General features: G+C 45.3%; 1 protein-coding gene across 1 annotated transcript; it reads left to right on the top strand.

The window, feature by feature from the left end:
- The first annotated feature begins 3,359 nt into the window (after positions 1-3,359).
- Positions 3,360-19,661, top strand: LOC141180558 (olfactory receptor 2K2-like). The gene is made up of 4 exons (XM_073660658.1): positions 3,360-3,383; positions 3,540-4,460; positions 19,155-19,437; positions 19,558-19,661. Exons 1-4 carry the CDS (start codon positions 3,360-3,362, stop codon positions 19,659-19,661), a joined length of 1,332 nt encoding a protein of 443 aa, XP_073516759.1.
- The last annotated feature ends 1,804 nt before the right edge of the window (positions 19,662-21,465 follow it).

The following is a 21,465-nucleotide window of genomic DNA, read 5'->3' as shown; positions in this document are numbered from 1 at the left end:
AGACACCCCGCACACACACCCGCACACACACACCCCGCACACACACACCCCGCACACACACACACCCCGCACACACACACACCCCGCACACACACACCCCGCACACACACTAATCATGACGGGTCTGGGAGGAGTGGCTGACCTGTGCGGCCGTGGGAAAGTTGATGCTTGACTGCATGAACTCACATGAACCCTCTGAGGGCACCGCGGCTACTTCAAATGAACAGCTGATCAGCATCACCTGATACCTCAGCTGTTCATTTGAAATAACCGGCGGGAAAGCGCAGCACAGAACGGGAAAGCCGGCGGTGAAGTCTTTTCACTGCCGGCTTCCCCGCCCGGGTCCTTCGCTCCTTGGTGCTGCGCTCCCCGCCCGGTCCTAATTTACGATTGGGATTGGAGGTGGCGAGGGGAGCGGAGGATCGGGGTGGGAGGCTGCGGGGAAGCAGTATGGGGCTGCGTGATTGTTTAAAAGCCGGCGGCTTTTTACCGCGCGCCGGCTTTTAAACAATCAGGAGAATTCTCCCACGCTGGGATGGCATTCTGATGACAAGCTGGATCGCAGCTGAGCGCTGCCATCCAGCTTGTCATCCTTCACAGACACTGCAGAGCGCAGGCATTATGGGAACTTCCGATTCCGGTATTCGATATTATAAAAGTATCGGAATTAAGTATCGGAATTCCGATACAGTGAATATCGGCCGATACCCGATATTTCAGTATCGGAATGCTCAACACTAGTGATGGGCACTAAATAGACATGTTTGTGCCAGGCAATTGCTCTATTTAAATTCCACTGTCAGAGATTGACAGCAGCATTTAAATGGTTAAAAAGTAGAGATTGGAGATACCTCCAGTTGCTGCATGCAAGAACTGGCAGTATAACACAGCCTGCACCTGCTTGGTATAACTTTACTGAGTCAATTCCATACAATTGTACCTGACAAAGCAGTTACTGGAATGCCCTATGCCAAAAAGGAACTAAAATCTCCATAACTTCATATTTTCTGATGTCATTTCAGAGCTAACATAAAAATAAATGGAGAGAATCATGTGCACCTGACTTCTTGTTCATTGATAGTGACGTGCAATGAGACACCTTTCTCAGCATATATATCTAATATCATTGGAATCTGTATTTACTGTACACTTATGGCACATCTAGTGAATATACCATACCTGTAAAAAAAAAAAAGAATAACTCATTAAATAATTACTAAACATTTAATTCAATTATTGATCAGCCTTTCCAAATATATGAAGCTTTACATTACCTTATTTTGCTTCTTTCTCTCTCAAACACCATGCTGAAAGTACTGTTTTAACTGTCTTGTTCGTGCTCTTTTACAAGCTGCCTTGAACTTCTGCTCTTGTAAGAATCCATACTCAAACACTATTTCCAAACACTCTTCCTGTGTGGATTTCTCTGCTCTGCTTGCCCCATGCCCCTCCAGGGAGAGTGTTTGTAAAAAAGTGTTTGAGTATGATATATTGCTATAGCAGCAGTTCAAAGCAACTTGTAAAAGAGCATGAACCAGGCAGTTAAAACAGCACTTTCAGCATGCTGTTTGAGAGAAAGGAAGCAAAATAAGAAAATGGAGTATACTTCAAAGATTCATAACTATGCAAAGGCTGATCAATAACTAAACATGAATAAAAATGTAGTTATTATTTAAATATTTAGATATCCCCTCTTTGTAATTTCTAGAATTTTTTTAGTATTTTCTTTAAAATACTAAATATTAGCGAGTATCTTAAAAGATTGCTCAGCAAAAAAGCTCTGATGATCTCAGAGAAACCTGTTACCTATGGAGAATAATACAAAGTACCATATTCTGTGCTTTTCATGGCAAAGGTCATGATTATATTAAATTAATATTGTAGGTCTCGATTTTCAAAATCTTTATATTAATACAAACATAATGTAGAAACACTGTATGGTTAACAAAATCTATTTTTTATCCCAAATGTGTTACAATAATTATTTTTGTCCGTTATTGTAATGGGAGAATTGACTGAAAAATTCTAATTCCGGAATTATTGGTAATTGTCCATGGAGAGAAGGCGACATCAGGTGTTGAACCATTGTGAATATAAAATCTGCCCATAACACTAGGAAAATTATCAATTAGGCTGCCGCAAGCCAGAGGTAAGATGAGCTGATGCCCGCGAGTCTTCTACCACTTCAGTCAAGAATCGAAAAATGTGAAAAATTATTAACGTGTGGAGGAAATTATATCTCATCTCAACAGTATTTTTATTGCAATCAGCTGATAGGGTATCTGCCATGATCTGATAATAACCATAAGTACCATGATTCCCACCAGAGCTGCCAGGAACGGTGACCTTATTTTCAGTAAAGGTTTTTCTTAGACTTTTGAAAAGTTTTTCTTAACATTGCACCAGAAAGAAAGAAGGGAACGAGTTAAAATGTAAGTGTAGAGATCTACTTCTTAAAGACTTTCTATGTTACCCATATGTCCACTTTTTATAATTTCTTCTGGGTTCTTCTCTGGATCTTAAAAATAGTTTCACGAACTATTAAAAAATGTAATAATATTTTTAGTGGCCTTAAGAGGAAGGGATAAAAGTTGTTGGCTTCATTGAAGTGAACTCCAGGATGAATATTTCCTATCTATATTAAAAGGGTTTATAGTTTCAGAATATCTATTTTTAACATGGTTTCCAAGGACTCTGCTTGTAGTATGAATTGGTACCTTCTTCTTCATTTCCAGGGTTTGTAAATTTATCCAGGACATGTGGTGATTAGACATCTGTAGGGCACATTACAAGACGCGGCTGTGATACATTTTACTGCAGGTAACACATGCAATGATACAGGTCATACATAACCCATAAACACATACTGGGTCAAGTAGGAGAAGTAGGAAAGTTGGTCTTAAAAGCCTCAAAATTAAAATGCTGATATTCTATGTTCATCATGAAGTCAATCATCTTCACTGGAGAAACCACATAAAAAATAACGAGGTGGCTCCATGACTAAGAGTGGGCTAGTATAGAAATGCATCAGCAAGCTATAGTTTACGTGGCTTTTCCAATAGAAGTTTGATTTTCATGTAGAACATTAAGTGCTTGCAATTGCTTTCTCTTCGATTGTCCAGTTTTGATGACTATTCCTATACTTGGAAATTAATGAAGAAAAATCCCAGTTAATGGCTTTAAGCTGAATTGTTCAAATTTTTCCCAAATTTTCCATTAACTTGACTTTTCAATCAACGACAGTGATCAAAACTCTTTTTTAACTATTATTTTGCCCAGGGTAGGAGTCAGTATGAGGCAGATCTGGACAGATACCAGGGTCATCTAGGTTTGTAGAGCCTTTTGCAGACTGAGTAAGTATGCTTAATGAGTTAGAACCAGTGGTAAGATAGACAATTGGTCCATTGATACATAAGGGCCCATAGTCACCAACAGTCTACACTGGATATCTTGTCTCTGAAGGCTCTTGTAGATAATAAGCAAAAAATTCTAAAAATGCATAATAACATTTTAGGACCCCTTCTACTCGTGTTTTTCAGTGTAATGTCATCATGATGGAGAATTTCACATATAATTTCTTTATTTTGACGTTTACCACATATGAGGATAAAAAGCCTTTTTTATCTTTTTTCTTTGTTCTGGTTTATCTCATTGGAGTACTTGCTAATTCGTCCACCATTCTGGTAGTATATAGAGATCAACGCTTACACACTACTATGTATCTATTCCTATGTAAATTATCCATCGTCGACCTTTGCTATACAACCACCACAGCTCCTAATTTGGTTCACATGTTCCTGAGTTGTGACTACACCTTATCTTTCAAACAATGCTTCATCCAGATGTACTTCTTCCTACATGTGGCTACTACGGAGGACCTACTGCTCTTCATTATGGCTTATGATCGATATGTCGCCATCTGTAAACCTCTACATTATCATCGTATGCTGAATAAGAAGAACTGTATCCTGCTCATGATAGTTGCATGGGTTATTGGTTGTTTAAATTCAGCTTTCGCAACCTTAACATCATCTAAGATCTGTCTGTATACTAATACAGTCCCTCAATTCTTCTGTGAATTCAAAGCCTTTGCTAAAATCTCCTGTCCCAATGCTGGGTTCCAGCTGTTCACCTACATGGAAGCTGTACTTTTTGGCTTTGGCCCCTTTTTGTGTAGTATATTATCTTATATTAAGGTAATCATTGTGATCTTACATATTAAATCTAATGATGGGAGAAGAAAGGCTTTCTCCACCTGCTCGTCCCACCTCATAGTCCTCAGCATGTTCTATGGCACATGGATGTCCGTGTATATAATGCCACCATTAAAAGATCCCAGGGTCTTCGAACTGACCCTTTCTATTCTGTATTCCACCATTACTCCCATGTTAAACCCTTTAATATACAGTGTAAGGAATAAAGATGTAAAGAGGGCTCTACTGAAAATGGTGGGGATCAAAGTCAGAGGAGAGCAAAGTCATATACCGCTAAGTTTAGCTTAATGTAACACTTGATGGTTGGAATTTTTTTACCATTTACCATCAATTTCTGGGAATTCCTCTGTCTTTGATGAATGATTATGTTTTATATGTGTTACTTATTAAATTTAATAAAAGCCATTCTAAAAAGATTATGTAATTGTCATCAAATTAAAAGGTTGTCACATTGAGAGAAGGTGACCTGCAAGAGAGATACTTGCCTCTGTGTGCAAAGATTATACAAATGCCTTTAGGTTGTGTTAATTTCTGTGTTTTATTGTACTTTGAATAGTACCGCTAGATACCACTTTAGTACCAAAGAATATATAAAGTGGCTGTAAGCAGGAAGGAGTGAGTGTGGGGGAAACCACATGGAGTCTTTGAAGGTTAGACCTTGAGACTGGTGGGAATGCACTCAAACCAATGGACTTGGAAAACTTATGGTGCTCCTAGTTCAGTTAGGACCCAATCTAAAGTCTGAGAGCTCGAGACTGTGCTAAATTCTCTGTTGTTGAGGCAGATAATAGGGCCACCAGGTATGACTGACTGATCAAAGAGTACAAGGCATAAAGGCAAGCAGTGTAAAACTACAAGGTGACTGGGATTTTGTTAAATAATTTTTACTAAGAAAATGTATGAATATATAATACTAGATTATTATGCACTTAGTAACACATTTTAACCTCGGCAAGAGGCCTTTGTCAGGTTCAACCGGATATTTTTTATTATCTCCATTACATCTACTGTTCATGTACAAGAACAGTATATGGGCTCTTTTATTGTAAAAAAGTAATGCTGGTTAGGGATGACCGGACTCGTGCAAGTTCAGGTTCTGGTTCCCGACCCAAACTTTTGTCCAAAGTTGGGTTCGGGTAGCAGAACTGTACCCGAACTTGGACAGTTGTCTCTCTTGCTCTCTCTGCAATGGACTTCCCCCAGAACTTCGAACATTACAATGGACTTCCGGGAAAAAACCCGTGTTTGGTGTTTACCACTGGACAATAACAGTCCGGTACGAGCGCCGAACTTTTAAGTTCGGGTCTGCTCATCCCTACTGCTGGATTTTCATTTGATTTCTCCTCATAAAGAGTTACTAAAAGTAAGTTAAAGAGTTATAAGTATCCCAAAATGCTGCCATTTACATCGCGAAAAAAAATAAGTCCTCATACAGCTACGAATACAAAAAAATGAAAATACAATGGCTCCTGGAATGTGACAATTAAAAAAAAATGCTTTGTCCTAAAGGCCCAAAATGGGCAAAGGCCAAGATGTAAAAAAGTTCATAAACATTTACCAAGAGCAACAATATACCAATGGAAATATAATGACTGATTTATTAAGATAAGGCATATGTAAGTTTATAATGTTTAGGAAGTTTACAACATGTAGGGGGCTTATAAAATGTAGAGAGTTTATAAAATGTAGAAAATTTATAAAAGCAAATCAAGAACACAGATGGTTATAGAAACTGAAAGGGAGGATCCCCTGGAGTCAAACCACATCCTGAGGGCGTAGTTAGACAGTCGTATAAATCGGAGCGAGATCGGAACACAGTGCACAGACTGGCCGGTGACTCTCCCTACCCAAGTCGGTCACTTCGTGCACTGGGTTCCAATTTTGCTCAGATTTGTACAGCCGTCTGACTGCACCCTAATATCTTGAACAAATGTTGGGCAACTGTAGAGCCAAGGTTCATCAAGGAGAAACCAGAACGTTAATTCAGACTAATGATGCTGAAAGGGTTACTTTTACTCCAGTGAGATAGTCATTTGCCTCAATGTTAGACTTTGGGGCTCAGAAAAACCATGTGTCATTGTCAAGCGAGCACATGAGGGACTCAATCAAAGAAAATGAGTTCGGTGCAATGAGCAAGCACAAAGCCTACAGTCCTTCCTTTTCTGTTGAGAATACTATCACTGGCCACTCCTACCTGGACATGTTAAAGAAATGGCTTATGCCACAGAGGGAGGAAGATCTGCCAAACGTAGTCTATCAGCAGGATGGTGCACCCCCACATTTCCATTGGATGTTCTCCGATACCGGAATGAAATATCACCAGAACATTGGATAGACTGCGCTGGAGACTATGAATCACTAGTGTTGAGCGAACATGCTCGACACTGCTCGGTACTCGCCCGAGCATCACGCTACTCGGGATGTTCGGCGAGCACCGAGCATTTCCGGGTTACTCGGGAGGGAGCTCGGGTCTCCGCCCTGCATGTTTGGCGCTCTTTAAAGAGCCAATGAACATGCAGGGATTGCCATCCAGTCACTGTAATGCCGCAGCCATGTTGGTTGTGGGAATTACAGTGATTGGCTGGCCGCACAGCGTCACCTCGAGTATTTAAAACCGGGCGACGCCATCTTGGACACAGTCGCTCCGGATCAGACAGTGTAGGGACAGCGCTGCTGACTTAGGGAGAGATTAAAACTGCGAAATAGTTAGTGTAGGGTCTGTAAAGGCTGCCAGATCAAACAAACAGTCCTTCTCAGGACTAATATCCATCCCAGATATCAGGCAGACAGGCTGTATAGGAGACGCAGTGGTTATACCAGCAAACGCTGGATTACAGTCCTGTGTGCTGCTCCTGTTGCTGAAATTGCTGGACTTAGCTCCAGGTCTCAGGGGACAGGAAAAATCCTTTTTTTTTCATCTAAATCCTCTTTTTTTTTCTTCCTTCACACTGTACAAATACCCGTCTTATTAACCATTTGGTGTCCCCCCCCCACCCCCCAAAAAAAAGCGTGTCTCTGATTTTTCAGACACAAATATATCTGTTGAAAATAGTCAGGTGTAGGCTAGAGAAACAGAAGTGTTGTTTTGCACTTCCACGGTTCAAACCTCTGTATAATCCACTTTTGGGCCATTTGTATCTTAAAAAAAACAGTTTGAGTGTGTCGCTCACTGTTCTGCCGCAAACATATCTATTTAAAAAAGTCTGGTATACCCCAGTAAACAATAACTGTGGTTTTGCCATCCCACGGTAAAAAATCTCTATTATTCAGGTTTTGGTATATTTTCCGTAAAGAAAAACAGTAGTGTCTCCTGACTGTTGTGACACAAAAATATATCTGTTGAAAATAGTCTGATGTAGGCTCGACAAATCCCAGTGTGGTTTTGCAGTTCCAGGGCTCAAATCTCTGTACTATCCAGTTTTGTGCCTTTGGTATCTAAAAAAAAAACAGTTTGAGTGTGTCACTCACTGTTCAGCTGCAAATCTATATATTTAAAAAAGTCTGGTATACCCCAGTACACAATAACTGTGGTTTTGCCATCCCACGGTAAAAATCTCTATTATTCAGGTTTTGGTATATTTTCCGTAAAGAAAAACAGTAGTGTCTACTGACTGTTGTGACACAAAAATATATCTGTTGAAAATAATCTGGTGTAGGCTCAACAAATCCCAGTGTGGTTTTGCAGTTCCATGGGTCAAATCTCTGTACTATCCAGTTTTGGGCCATTGGTATCTAAAAAAAAAAAAACAGTTTGAGTGTGTCGCTCACTGTTCAGCCGCAAATCTGTATATTTAGAAAAGTCTGGTATACCCCAGTAAACAATAACTGTGGTTTTGCCATCCCCCGGTAAAAAATCTCTATTATTCAGGTTTTGGTATATTTTCCATAAAGAAAAACAGTAGTGTCTCCTGACTGTTGTGACACAAAAATATATCTGCTGAAAATAGTCTGGTGTAGGCCAGACAAATCCCAGTGTGGTTTTGCAGTTCCACGGGTCAAATCTCTGTACTATCCAGTTTTGGGCCATTGGTATCTAAAAAAACACAGTTTGATTGTGTCGCTCACTGTTCAGACGCAAATCTATATGTTTAAAAAAGTCTGGTATACCCCATTAAACAATAACTGTGGTTTTGCCATCCCATGGTAAAAAATCTCTATTATTCAGGTTTTGGTATATTTTCCGTAAAGAAAAACAGTAGTGTCTACTGACTGTTGTTACACAAAAATATATCTGTTGAAAATAATCTGGTGTAGGCTCAACAAATCCCAGTGTGGTTTTGCAGTTCCACGGGTCAAATCTCTGTACTATCCAGTTTTGGGCCTTTGGTATCTAAAAAAAAAACAGTTTGAGTGTGTCGCTCACTGTTCAGCCGCAAATATATCTATTTAAAAAAGTCTGGTATACCCCAGTGAACAATAACTGTGGTTTTGCCATCCCACGGTAAAAAATCTCTATTATTCAGGTTTTGGTATTTTTTACGTAAAGAAAAACAGTAGTGTCTTCTGACTGTTGTGACAAAAATATATCTATTGAAAATAGTCTGGTGTAGGCCAGACAAATCCCAGTGTGGTTTTGCAGTTCCACGGGTCAAATCTCTGTACTATCCAGTTTTGGGCCTTTGGTATCTAAAAAAAAACAGTTTGAGTGTGTCGCTCACTGTTCAGCCGCAAATCTATATATTTAAAAAAGTCTGGTATACCCAAGTAAACAATAACTGTGGTTTTGCCTTCCCACGTTAAAAAATCTCTATTACTCAGGTTTTGGTATATTTTCCGTAAAGAAAAACAGTAGTGTCTCCTGACTGTTGTGACACAAAAATATATCTGTTGAAAATAGCCTGGTGTAGGCTCGACAAATCCCAGTGTGGTTTTGCAGTTCCACGGGTCAAATCTCTGTACTATCCAGTTTAGGGCCTTTGGTATCTAAAAAAAAAAACAGTTTGAGTGTGTCACTCACTGTTCAGACGCAAATCTATATATTTAAAAAAGTCTGGTATACCCCAGTAAACAATTACTGTGGTTTTGCCATCCCACGGTAAAAAATCTCTATTATTCAGGTTTTGGTATATTTTCCGTAAAGAAAAACAGTAGTGTCTCCTGACTGTTGTGACACAAAAATATATCTGTTGAAAATAGTCTGGTGTAGGCTCGACAAATCCCAGTGTGGTTTTGCAGTTCCATTCGTCAAATCTCTGTACTATCCAGTTTTGGGCCTTTGGTATCTAAAAAAAAACAGTTTGAGTGTGTCGCTCACTGTTCAGCCGCAAATCTATATATTTAGAAAAGTCTGGTATGCCCCAGTAAACAATAATTGTGGTTTTGCCATCCCACGGTAAAAAATCTCTATTATTCAGGTTTTGGTATTTTTTACGGAAAGAAAAACAGTAATAGTTTCTCCCTGATTGTTCAGATTGTTTAAAAGAGTCGGGTGTAGGCCAGAGAAATAGAACTGTGGTTTTCCTCTTCCATGGTTCTAATCTACTTTCTATTACCTTTTTTCCATTGATAGTGCAAGTGTAAGCTATTTTACTTCCTTTACAATGGGCAAGGCGCGTGGCAAGGGACGTGGAAGTGGACGTTCTGGTGATGGTTCGTGCAGAGGATGGGGACGTGGCCAAGGTGAAAATGTGCCACAACCAACAGCCACATCTTCTCGCTCCCACTTCTTGACCGAATTACTAGGGAAGCACAGAACAACACCAGTATTGAGAACTGATCAGTGTGAACAGGTTATTAATTGGATAGCAGATAATACTTCCAGTTACCTGGGAACCACCACCTCCGGTCTGTCTTCCACACGGTCAACTCTTAGTAGCCGTGAGTCTCGACCGCATACTCACCCTGATGCTCCTTCATCCGACCATGCCGAGTGTCGTCAGACAGCAATTGATCCCACACTTGGACACTCTGAAGAGCTGTTCACTGGTCTATTTCCATATTTGTGCCCCTCGCCTGATACGCTTTAAGTGGTGGAAGAGGAGATCCCATGTAGCGATGCCCAAATATTTGAACACCCACGGCCACAGGAAGTCGACGCTGGCAATTTGTCACAAGAGGTGGACGATGACGAGACACAATTGCCAGGAAGTGAGGAGGAGCATCGTGGTGCGCAAGTGGAAGAGGAGGAGGTGGTGGATGATCTAGTAACTGACCCAACGTGGCAGGAGGACATGCAGAGTGAGGCCAGCAGCACACAGGGTGAGGGAGGCAGAGTACCCTAACAGGCAGGAAGAAGCAGTGTGGTGGCCGCAGACAGAAGGCGGGCAACCGTTCCCCGTAACACCAACATGAGGGACGTTGCCTGTACTAGCGGTAGGTCTTCCAGAGTCTGGAATTTTTTTAAAGACCCTGCTGATAACCCCAAAAAGGCCATATGTTCCACCTGCCATGCCAGCATCAGCAGGGGTGACAAAACTACCAGCCTGACCACCACCAGCATGATCAGGCACATGGCAGCAAAGCACCCGACTTTGTGGGGCGAAACCCAGGGTCCACGACCAGTGTCAGCAGGTGTCACCACTGCTTCTTCCACTGTTGTGCGTGCAATAGAACCCCCTGTTGTGTGTGCAAGGCAATCCCCTGTCCATACTGCATGTAAAGATGCCCCCTCCTCTCAGTCTTCACTTGTTATGGCAGTTTCTCAAGAAACAGCATCAACGTCCACGTCCACGTGCCACCGCAGCGTTCAATTGTCCATATCCCAGACCTTTGAACGAAAGCGGAAATTCGCAGCTAACGCCCCACTGGCCACAGTCCTAAATTCGCATATTTCACGACTGCTTGCGTTGGAAATGCCGCCTTTTCGGCTGGTGGAGATGGAATCCTTCCGCAATCTTATGGCGGTGGCCATCCCTCGGTACTCAGTCCCCAGCCGACACTATTTTGCCCGGTGTGCCATCCCCGCACTACACAAGCACGTGTCCCAAAGCATCTGCCGTGCCTTCAACAACGCAGTTACTGGGAGAGTCCACCTGACAACGGACACGTGGACAAGTGATTGTGGCCAGGGATGGTACATCTCTCTGACGGCACACTGGGTAAACATAGTGGAAGCCGGGACCCAGTCGGACCTTGGGACGGAACACGTCCTCCCCTCACCGAGGATTGCGGGCCCTATGTCAGTCATAGTTGCCCCCACAGTGTATAGCTCCTGCGCATCATCCTCCTCCTCCTCCTCCTCATGTTCAGCCTCCATCTCAGATATCACCACATCAGTTACAAGCTGGAAGCACTGCAGTACTGCCTCCGCCCAGCGGAAACAGGCTGTGCTGAAACTCATAAGCTTAGGTGATAAACCTCACACTGCTTGTGAGTTGTGGACAGCTGTGAAAGAGCAGGCAGATCTGTGGCTGAGACCGCTGAACCTACATCCCGGCATGGTCGTGTGTGACAATGGCCGTAACCTGGTGGCGGCTCTGAGGCGAGGTGAGATCACACACGTACCATGCCTGGCTCATGTGCTTAACCTCGTAGTTCATCGTTTTCTTAAATCGTACCCCGAGTTGCCAGATCTGCTCGTGAAAGTACGCCGCCTGTCAGCTCATTTTCGCAAGTCGGCTACAGCTTCCGTCACCCTTGCTGTGTTGCAGCAGCGTTGCAGCTTCCGGCACACCGACTGGTGTGTGATGTCACCACACGTTGGAACTCTACCCTCCACATGTTGCAAAGGATTTGTGAGCAGAAGAGAGCAGTTGTGGAGTACCAGATGCAACAAGGCCGTCGATATTCAGGTGAGACTCCAAACATAAGACCTCAGGAGTGGACCTGGATGTCTGACATATATACCATCCTGACAAACTTTGAGGAGGCCACCAAGATGGTGAGTGGCGATGACGCCATCATTAGTGTCAGCATCCCCCTTGTCTGTCTTTTGCAACGCTCTCTGCAGAGAATTAAAGAGGAGGCATTGCAGCCAGAGTATGATGAGATAGATCTAGAAGCCGTAGTGGGCGATTACACACAGCCCAGCCTCATCTGATCCCAACGTGCATTGGGGGACAATGAGGGAGAGGAGGAGGAGGAGGAGGAGGAAGAACAGGAGCTGCTATCATGCACTGTAGACGGTAGTACCTGTACAAGTGTCATACCGTCGGTTCAGCGTGGGTGGCCTGAGGACAGGGGGGAGGAGGAGGAGGAGGAGGAGAGCATGGTCAGTCGTCATCTTGGTGAGGACACGGAAATCTTGCCCGTTACCAGTCTGACACGCATGGCTGACTATATGTTATGCTGCCTTAGCCGTGGCCCTCCCGTTGTCAAAATGTTGGGTGACAGTCATTACTGGATGGTGACACTTTTAGACCCCCGCTACAAGGAGAACTTTCACTCTCTTATTCCTGAGGTGGAGAGGTCTACAAAAATGGGGCAGTGCCAGAAGGCCCTTGCTGCAGAACTCTTAAAAAAATTCCCATCTGAACACGCTAGCGGCAGAGGTCATAGTTCGTTGCCCAACCAAGGCACCCGCCCAGCTTACAGGCCCTGAGGCGCGGGGTACGCTCACAAGGAGTGGAAAGTTTCAAAAGATGGTGAGGGAGTACCTTGCCGACTGTACCAGCGTCCTCCGTGATTCCTCTGTGCCTTTTAATTATTGGGTATCCAAGCTGGACACTTGGAATGAACTCGCTCTGTATGCCTTGGAGGTCCTGGCCTGCCCTGCCGCTAGCGTGTTATCGGAGCGTGTTTTTAGTGCCGCTGGGGGAATTATAACGATAAGCACACTCGCCTGTCCACTGACAATGCTGACAAGCTGACCCTTATCAAAATGAACAAGGGCTGGATTGGGCCAGACTTCTCATCACCACCAAATGACAGCAGAGTAACATAAAGTCAAATCCACTGTGTTGTCTCATGAGGTGTATTCCCATGCACCGCTTCACACCCACACATCGGTATATGCTTCCTCATTTCGTCTGTTTTATGTTCTTCTCCTTATCCTCAGCCTCCACCACCACTATACCACCAAGGAGCCAGCATTGCAAGTTGCTCCGTCCTAATTTTTGGAAGCTTTTGCTTGGAAGGCATAACCAAATCCTATGGGAGACCCACTCCCCAATAATGGGACTTATGTTTGGAACATGCTGTACTGCATGGCTCTTGTAAGGGGCATTGCAAGTTGATCCGTCCTAATTTTTGGAAGCTTTTGCATGGAAGGCATCAGCAAATCCTATGGGAGACCCCTCCCCAATAATGGGACTTATGTTTATAATATGCTGTACTGCATGGCTCTTGTAAGGGCATTGCAAGTTGCTCCATCCTAATTTTTGGAAGCTTTTGCTTGGAAGGCATATGCAAATCCTATGGGAGACCCACTCCCCAATAATGGGACTTATGTTTGTAATATGCTGTACTGCATGATTCTTGTAAGGGGCATTGCAAGTTGCTCCGTCCTAATTTTTGTAAGCTTTTGCTTGGAAGGCATAAGCCAATACTATGGGAGACCCACTTCCCAATAATGGGACTTATGTTTGTAATATGCTGTACTGCATGGCTCTTGTAAGGGGCATTTCAAGCTGCTCCGTCCTAATTTTTGGAAGCTTTTGCTTGGAAGGCATAAGCAAATCCTATGGGAGACCCACTCCCCAATAATGGGACTTATGTTTGTAATATGCTGTACTGCATGGCTCTTGTAAGGGGCATTGCAAGTTGCTCCGTCCTAATATTTGGAAGCTTTTGCTTGGAAGGCATAAGCAAATCCTATGGGAGACCCACTCCCCAATAATGGGACTTATGTTTGTAATATGCTGTACTGCATGGTTCTTGTAAGGGGCATTGCAAGCTGCTCCATCCTAATTTTTGGAAGCTTTTGCTTGGAAGGCATAAGCCAATACTATGGGAGACCCACTCCCCAATAATGGGACTTATGTTTGTAATATGCTGTACTGCATGGCTCTTGTAAGGGGCATTGCAAGTTGCTCCGTCCTAATATTTGGAAGCTTTTGCTTGGAAGGCATAAGCGAATCCTATTGGAGACCCACTCCCCAATAATGGGACTTATGTTTGTAATATAGTGTACTGCATAGCTCTTGTAAGGGGCATTGCAAGTTGCTCCATCCTAATTTTTGGAAGCTTTTGCTTGGAAGGCATAAGCAAATCCTATGGGAGGCCCACTCCCCAATAATGGGACTTGTGTTTGTAATATGCTGCACTGCATGGCTCTTGGAAGGGGCATGCTCCGTCCTAATTTTTGGAAGCTTTTGCTTGGAAGGCATAAGCAAATAATATGGGAGACCCACTCCCCAATAATGGGACTTATGTTTGTAATATGCTGTACTGCATGGTTCTTGAAAGGGGCATTGCAAGTTGCTCCGTCCTAATTTTTGGAAGCTTTTGCTTGGAAGGCATAAGCAAATCCTATGGGAGACCCACTCCCCAATAATGGGACTTATGTTTGTAATATGCTGTACTGCATGGCTCTTGTAAGGGGCAATGCAAGTTGCTCCGTCCTAATTTTTGGAAGCTTTTGCTTGGAAGGCATAAGCAAATCCTATGGGAGACCCAATCCCCAATAATGGGACTTATGTTTGTAATATTCTGTACTGCATGGCTCTTGTAAGGGGCATTGCAAGTTGCTCCGTCCTAATTTTTGGAAGCTTTTGCTTGGAAGGCATAAGCAAATCCTATGGGAGACCCACTCTCCAATAATGAGACTTATGTTTGTAATATGCTGTACTGCATGGCTCTTGTAAGGGGCATTGCAGTTCCTCATAATTTTTGGAAAGCCTTCCATTCACTGCTTAGGCCAACAGTGCACAGGAGATCCAGTTGCTATAAATGGAAAAAAAAGGTTTAGTTAAGGCCCTCTGACCTCCATGTCATTTCCAAGGGGCATTGGAGTGCCTCGAAATTTTTGGTAGGCATTGCACTCACTGTATGCCCTATAACTGTGTAGCCGAACCGCTCCTTTTGTTACAGAAACATAAACTACAAGACATATCTGTTTGACTGGCCTGATATTGATGTGAATGGTCCCTGTTCCTCCTGCTCTTTCTCCTTTGCCACTACCTCATCCATCATTTATCACCTGAAGCTTTGTTTTAACGGGAGTCATAGAACTTGGATAGTAGCTGGAAAACATCCAGCAATCCTCGGAGGAGGTAGGATATGCGCCAAAACGCTGACCACCTCAGGCCTAGCCGCTACTACATACATGTGCTTGCATTACAACAAAACAAAGCAGATGATAACTTCTATCATCCTCATCATGCTCCTCACCTTGGCACTCTCAACTCCCCTGATGGAGAAGCCAGGGCCCACCGGAGGAGTCTGGTTGTCTGGTGGGCTCGGCCAATGCTGCCCTAAAGCAGGCCAGGCTAAGAAAAGAGTGGGAATGGTTACCGGGACAAATAGGGGTGGCTGTGGACCGAGTATGGACACCCGGCCGCCCCCTGGAGGCTGGGGAGCAAGCGGGAACATTCGGCCACCGGGCAGCTGGGGACTGAGCATGGATACCAGGCCGCCGACGCAGCCATGGTGTGGTGGCCAGATTCCGCCTCCACATGCCTAAAAGGCCCAATTTAAAGTGCAAGCAGTATGGTATTGCAGCCTGGGGATGGGTGGGTGGGTGGCAGGCTGCATACTTGCGCTTGCATTGCAAGGAATGGGAGAGGTACAATTGAACACTGCCCTGGGAAAAGAACTTGAACGGGGATAGTTGTAAGTCTGCAATGACAGGTGCAGGGTGGGAGGCATCTTCGCATGTACCATGAACAGGGGTTTGGCATGCACACACTACAGCGGAATAGGCTCTCCTTCCCACTAAATGCACTGGGGAGGGTACAGGTAATGTTTTGGTATACACGCTTAATCCTATGTATAAGGAACACCAGGACAAATAGGGGCGGCTGGGGACTGAGTATGGATACCTCGCTGCCGAAGCAGCCATGAGGTAGTGGCCAGCTTCGGCCTCCTCCAAACTAAAAGGCCCTATTTCAAGTTCAAGCTAGCAGTATGGCATTGCAGTCTGGGAGTGGGTGGGTGGCAGGCTGCACACTTACACTTGCATTAAAAGAAAACAAAGCAGATGCTAACTTCTGTCATCATCATCATGCTCCTCACCTTGGCACCCTCAACTCCCCTGATGGAGAAGCCAGGGCCCACCGGAGGAGTGTGGTTCTCTGGTGGGCTCGTCCAATGCTGCCCTAAAGCAGGCCGGGCTAAGAAAAGTGTGTGGGGGGATGTTCCAAGGAGAAATAGGGGTGGCTGGGGACCGTTTATGGACACCCGGCTGCCCCCAGGCGGCTGGGAACCGTGTGTGGACACCCGGCCGTGGGGCGGCTGGCGACCGAGCATCAACACCCGGCTGCCAGGCGGCTGGGGACTGAGTATGGATTCCTGGCCACCAACGCAGCCATGATGTGGTGGCCAGATTCCGCCTCCACATGCCTAAAAGGCCCAATTTCAAGTGCAAGCAAGCAAGCAGTATAGTATTGCAGCCTGGGGGTGGGTGGGTGGCAGGCTGCATACTTGCGCTTGTATTGCAAGGAATGGGGGAGGTACAATTGAACACTGCCCTGGGACTAGAACTTGCACGGGGATAGTTGCAAGTCTGCATCTTCTGATGCGGCAAGTATCACTTCTGATGGGCACACTTTTAGACAGTGACCTGGGTGTCAGAGATGCTTCCAGGGGTCTTCCCCATGCTGTTCCCATGTCTTTTCAGCACTTTATGCATGTGTCACACAGCACATGGCCAGATAAGGTTGTAAAATGTTAAAATGACATTTCCCGGTGAATGCATTTGTCACAGTTGAAAGCAATACAAAAGTGCAAAAACGCATAAAAAATGCTACTTGTGAACATAGCCCAAGGTGTGGAGGAGTATTTTTGTTTTTGGTTATTTATTTTACCTTATACACAAGTCTTTACCCTGGAAAAGAAATTCCTTAACATATTTCACAGGAAAAAAGTTTCAGTTTCGTTTTTGAACGTTTTATTGTGAGCCCGTAAAAGTGGCTTAATACCTCTGACCACGTTGTTGACAGGAGTGACCTGGGGGTCAGAAATGCTTCCTGGGGCGATCCTCATGCTGTCCCCGTGTCATTTGAGCACTGTTACTATCGCTTTGGGCACTTATTAGGCTTTTAAAAGACTGCCGGGGGTGCCACCGCAAAAATGCTCGGGTCTCCCTTAGACTAACATTGGGCTCGTTGCTCGGGTCGAGCACCCGAGTTTCACGGCGAGCTCGGTCCGAGCTTCGAGCACCCGAGCATTTTAGTGCTCGATCAACACTATGAATCACCAATGTTGCACTGGCCTCCACACTCATTATCAAGGGCTCAGTGTTTCACCTCCTCAGCAACAGGATGTGAATGACCTGAGACAGCGCAGCACTGAAACAGTAGAGCCAATAACAAAGGATATGCTGCCATGTGTCTGAACAGAACTGGACTACTGCCTTCACCAGTGTTCCCCAACTTCAGTCCTCATCATTCACCAATAGATCATGTTTGCAGGATTTTTGAAAAAATTCTCTTGAATTCCTATGGTTAGAGTGCGAAGTTCTTCTATTACATATTGTTACGTATTGGGCCCCCATGTGTGCACCATTTTACAGGCGTGTCTATTACTATAAAGGAGGATTCTACTAAAGGAGTGCAATAAAGGAGGATTCTTAAAGGATGCGTCAGAGATGAGGAAAGGTTGCCATCTGCTGGCCAGAAGAAATAAAGCGGAACCAAGTTATGTCAGAAGAGTTGGAGGGGGAAGAGATTCAGATGCTTCACCTGATCAGGTGATCTCCAGGAAGGATTTCCTGGATATAAAAGCCCAGCACGCCAAGACGCAGGGAGATTTGGCGCCAGGCTGCAGAGTGGAGAAGACGTGTTCCAGAGCGACTGCAGATCCCAGCGCGGCAGGTCCCAGCCAGAAGCCTGCACTGAATCAGAGTCAGACATCACCTGAGAAGTTCTGGACTCCTCACAGGAGCGCACTGAGCCCTACACGTGTGGCCCAGAGTCAGGACCTACGCCCCACACAGAGTAAGTTCCTGGGACCCAACGCTGCCTGCCAAGAGCCGAGGTCTGGATCCCTGCACCCCAAGCATGAGAGACTACCGTCGATGGTCAAGCTGAGAAGAGCTGAGAGAGGACTGCGACAGGAGAGACGCACCAGCAACAGGAATCGCACAAGTGAACAGGACCGTCACTTCCAATTTCAACTCACAGTACCAGGGACAGTTGGGATTAGGATTTCAGGTTGGGAGGGGGCCATTTTGTGCATGGGAGGCTAATCGGGAGTTGATAAACTTTATCTGGAAGAGACTTGCGGCCTAGCGGGAATAACCGGTGACCCCCTCTAGAGCCATACAAAGAGAACTCACGTGGTGACTCCCACGACTGGATGCATCACATTTATACAGAGAACTTGACCCTTATTCACTGAAACTGTTTCTCATTGTTATTCCAAGTTGTTGTTTATTATCCCTGTTATTAACCCCCTTACATAATACTTGTTATACATATAATGTGGTTTTAGCAATCCCTGACTGTTTCCGCCTTGTGTCTCTGTGCATTGCATCCCGGCACCTGTTTTACATTTAGCGTAGTCAGCAGGATGCAACATTCAGATACAGAGAAGATGGCAGAGTACAGCAGGGGACATATATCCGTGGGGGCGATGCTCAGCCACCTACCTAAGCTTTCTGGGAGCAGGGTGTCGCTGTGGGACTGGGTAGAAAGACTGAGAAGTATGCTATGCATGTATCCCCTGACTACTCTCACACAGGCTGAACTGGCCCTCCTAACCCTTGATGGAGAGGATTGGCAGACTGTGATGTACCGCTCACCTGGGGACCGTGATACCATGGAAAAAGTGATAAAAATATTAGATGACATTCACGGTGACACCGCAGACCTGGGACATTTATGTCTGCGGCTTTTACAGCGGGTCCAAGGGGAAAATGAGACCATAAACCAATATGTTAATGCATTACATATCGTCAAGAAGGCTCGAGATGAGAACCGAGGACTAGCGCAATTAGACAAAGAGTTATGGGACCAACTGATTGCTGGCCTGAAGAACCCCTCCCTGAGATTAATTCTAAAGGAGCGACTGCGTTTGAGTCCTGATCTGGGCTTCTTGGAGGTTGGGGCCGAAGCCAGGGTCATGGAGAAACAGGTTCCTGTTCTCGAGGCCACAGTCAAGAGCTCTGAAATGACTACTCCTGAATTAACCCACAAAGAACCCAACTGGGTACGGGAGATACGTCAAGAGATCCGAGATATCCGAGGTGAGCGCACGATATTAAGGGGACCGCCACGGCCCTCTCATTGACAGACCGCACAGCCCCACGTGGATGGAGGTCAGAGCGAGAGAAGCGTTCCTACCATACACCACGTCATATACCCAGCCCATCAGAGGAGCGAGGGCCAGAGTGTTGGACCTGTGGAGATAAAGGACATATCTCCAAAGAATGTCCAAATCGAGAAAGGAGAAGACGGGGGCAGCCGTTAAACTAAGGCACCCCACGGTCGTGGAGCATACCGTAGGATTCTGAGCTTCAGAGAGTGGAAGGGAGAGTTTTGAGGACATTGTCTCCAAGAGGCCCATCACCTGGGCTGAATTTAATGGGCAACGGATTCGTTGTTTAATGGACACAAGGTCTCAGGTGACCACTATGCCTGAGGCGTATTTCCAAAATCATTTCCCTGAAGTTGCTCACTCCTGGAAAGAACCCACTGTCTGACTGGTGGCTGCTAATCAATTACCTAATCCAGTAGCGGGACTAGTATGGATGACTGTCTGGGTGTGCGGAAAGGATCTCGGTTGAAAAGGGATAGTTTTGACCACGGGGTCTGGAGGCGGAGGGCCTATTGTGTCTTTGGGCATGAATGTGCTGTAGGAGGTTGGACAGTTCTTAGCCGAGGGCCCCGACAAAAACAATTGGACCCACGCCACTCGAAATCCAGCCAGCAAGAAAGTATTCCAACATCTCATGTGAGTCAACCAAATTAAGAAGCTGCCCGCTGCCTCCCAGTATCTCGGTAAAGTATCGATAGCGCCCAAAGCCACATTGATACTGCCAGTGGGACAGACTTTACTCACTATACCAGTACTGGCACATGTATCCGTAGAGGGGGTGGATGTTCAGGTTGAGCCAATAGAGGGAGAGGAGGCGCCCTCCGGACTCTTGATTGCTCGCACCCTAGCCACCATGCGGCAGGGGTGCGCCCCGACAAGAGGTGGCTCGAGTTTGTATAATGCCGGAGGACCTCACCAGAGCTGACACTATAGGACTGACACCTGTGAAAGGAGAACCGTGGACTCTAAAGGTGTCACTCAACAGTCAAGAGAATGGGAGAGAACCACTGGCTGGATGCCATCTCTTAGAGCAAATGGAGGCTAACCTCACTGAGTTCTCAGCAGGCCAAGTCAGGCAGTTTTAGCAGTTATACAGTGGTATCAGGGAGTATTTGCGCAGCATGAAGATGATCCAGGACATTTAGGTGTACCCAGGACATTCAGCACAAAATACCTACAGGGAGTGCTGCTCCCATTCGAGAGAGGTATCGACAGATCCCTCCTCAGATGTATGAGGAGTAGTGATGAGCGAGCATGCTTACTACTGCTCGGTGCTCGCCCGAGCATCTCACTGCTCGAGATGCTCGGCGCTCGCCGAGTATTTCCGGGGTTGCTCGGCTCGAGCTCGGGTCCCCTCCCTGCATGTTTGGCACTCTTTAGAGTACCAATCAACATGCAGGGATTGCCTGCCACTCATTGTAATGCCGCAGATATGTTGGTTGTGGGCATTACAGTGATTGGATGGCCGCACAGCGACATCTGGTCTATATCAGACCTGGCGCCGCTGTGTTCTCGTCACAGTCACTCCGGAATCAGGCAGAGTAGGAAGAGGTGCTGCTGCATCAGGGAGAGATTTGCTTGTGTATTAGGTAGTGTAGGGAGAAAAACCGTACATTACACATATCCATCTTAACAAACAGTCCTTTTGAGGACTAACTAATCCATCTGCAGAGATATCAGGCAGGCAGGGTATATAGGAAGGCAGGCAGGGTATATAGGCAGGCAGTGCATATAGCAGACTGCAGTCATATAGAACAAGAGGCTCCATTCCAATTCTGCCTTCTTCTGCTGTCAGATATTTCTATACAAAGGCCCAGGTCTCAGGGGCCAGAAATACTTTTTTTTGGATCCTAATCCTCATTATTTGCTTAAAAAGCAATCCAGAGAATACCGTTTTTCTGCGCCATTTGCTTGTTGGCACTGCAGAATACTGCCAGGTCCTTTCCATATTACAGCG

The sequence above is a fragment of the Phyllobates terribilis genome, unplaced genomic scaffold (assembly GCF_046119375.1).
Source record: "Phyllobates terribilis strain yellow unplaced genomic scaffold, ASM4611937v1 Scaffold_33__1_contigs__length_13283291, whole genome shotgun sequence".
Lineage (NCBI taxonomy): Eukaryota > Metazoa > Chordata > Amphibia > Anura > Dendrobatidae > Phyllobates > Phyllobates terribilis.
Note: the sequence above shows the minus strand (reverse complement) of the source record. Positions and strands in the feature narration are given on the sequence as shown.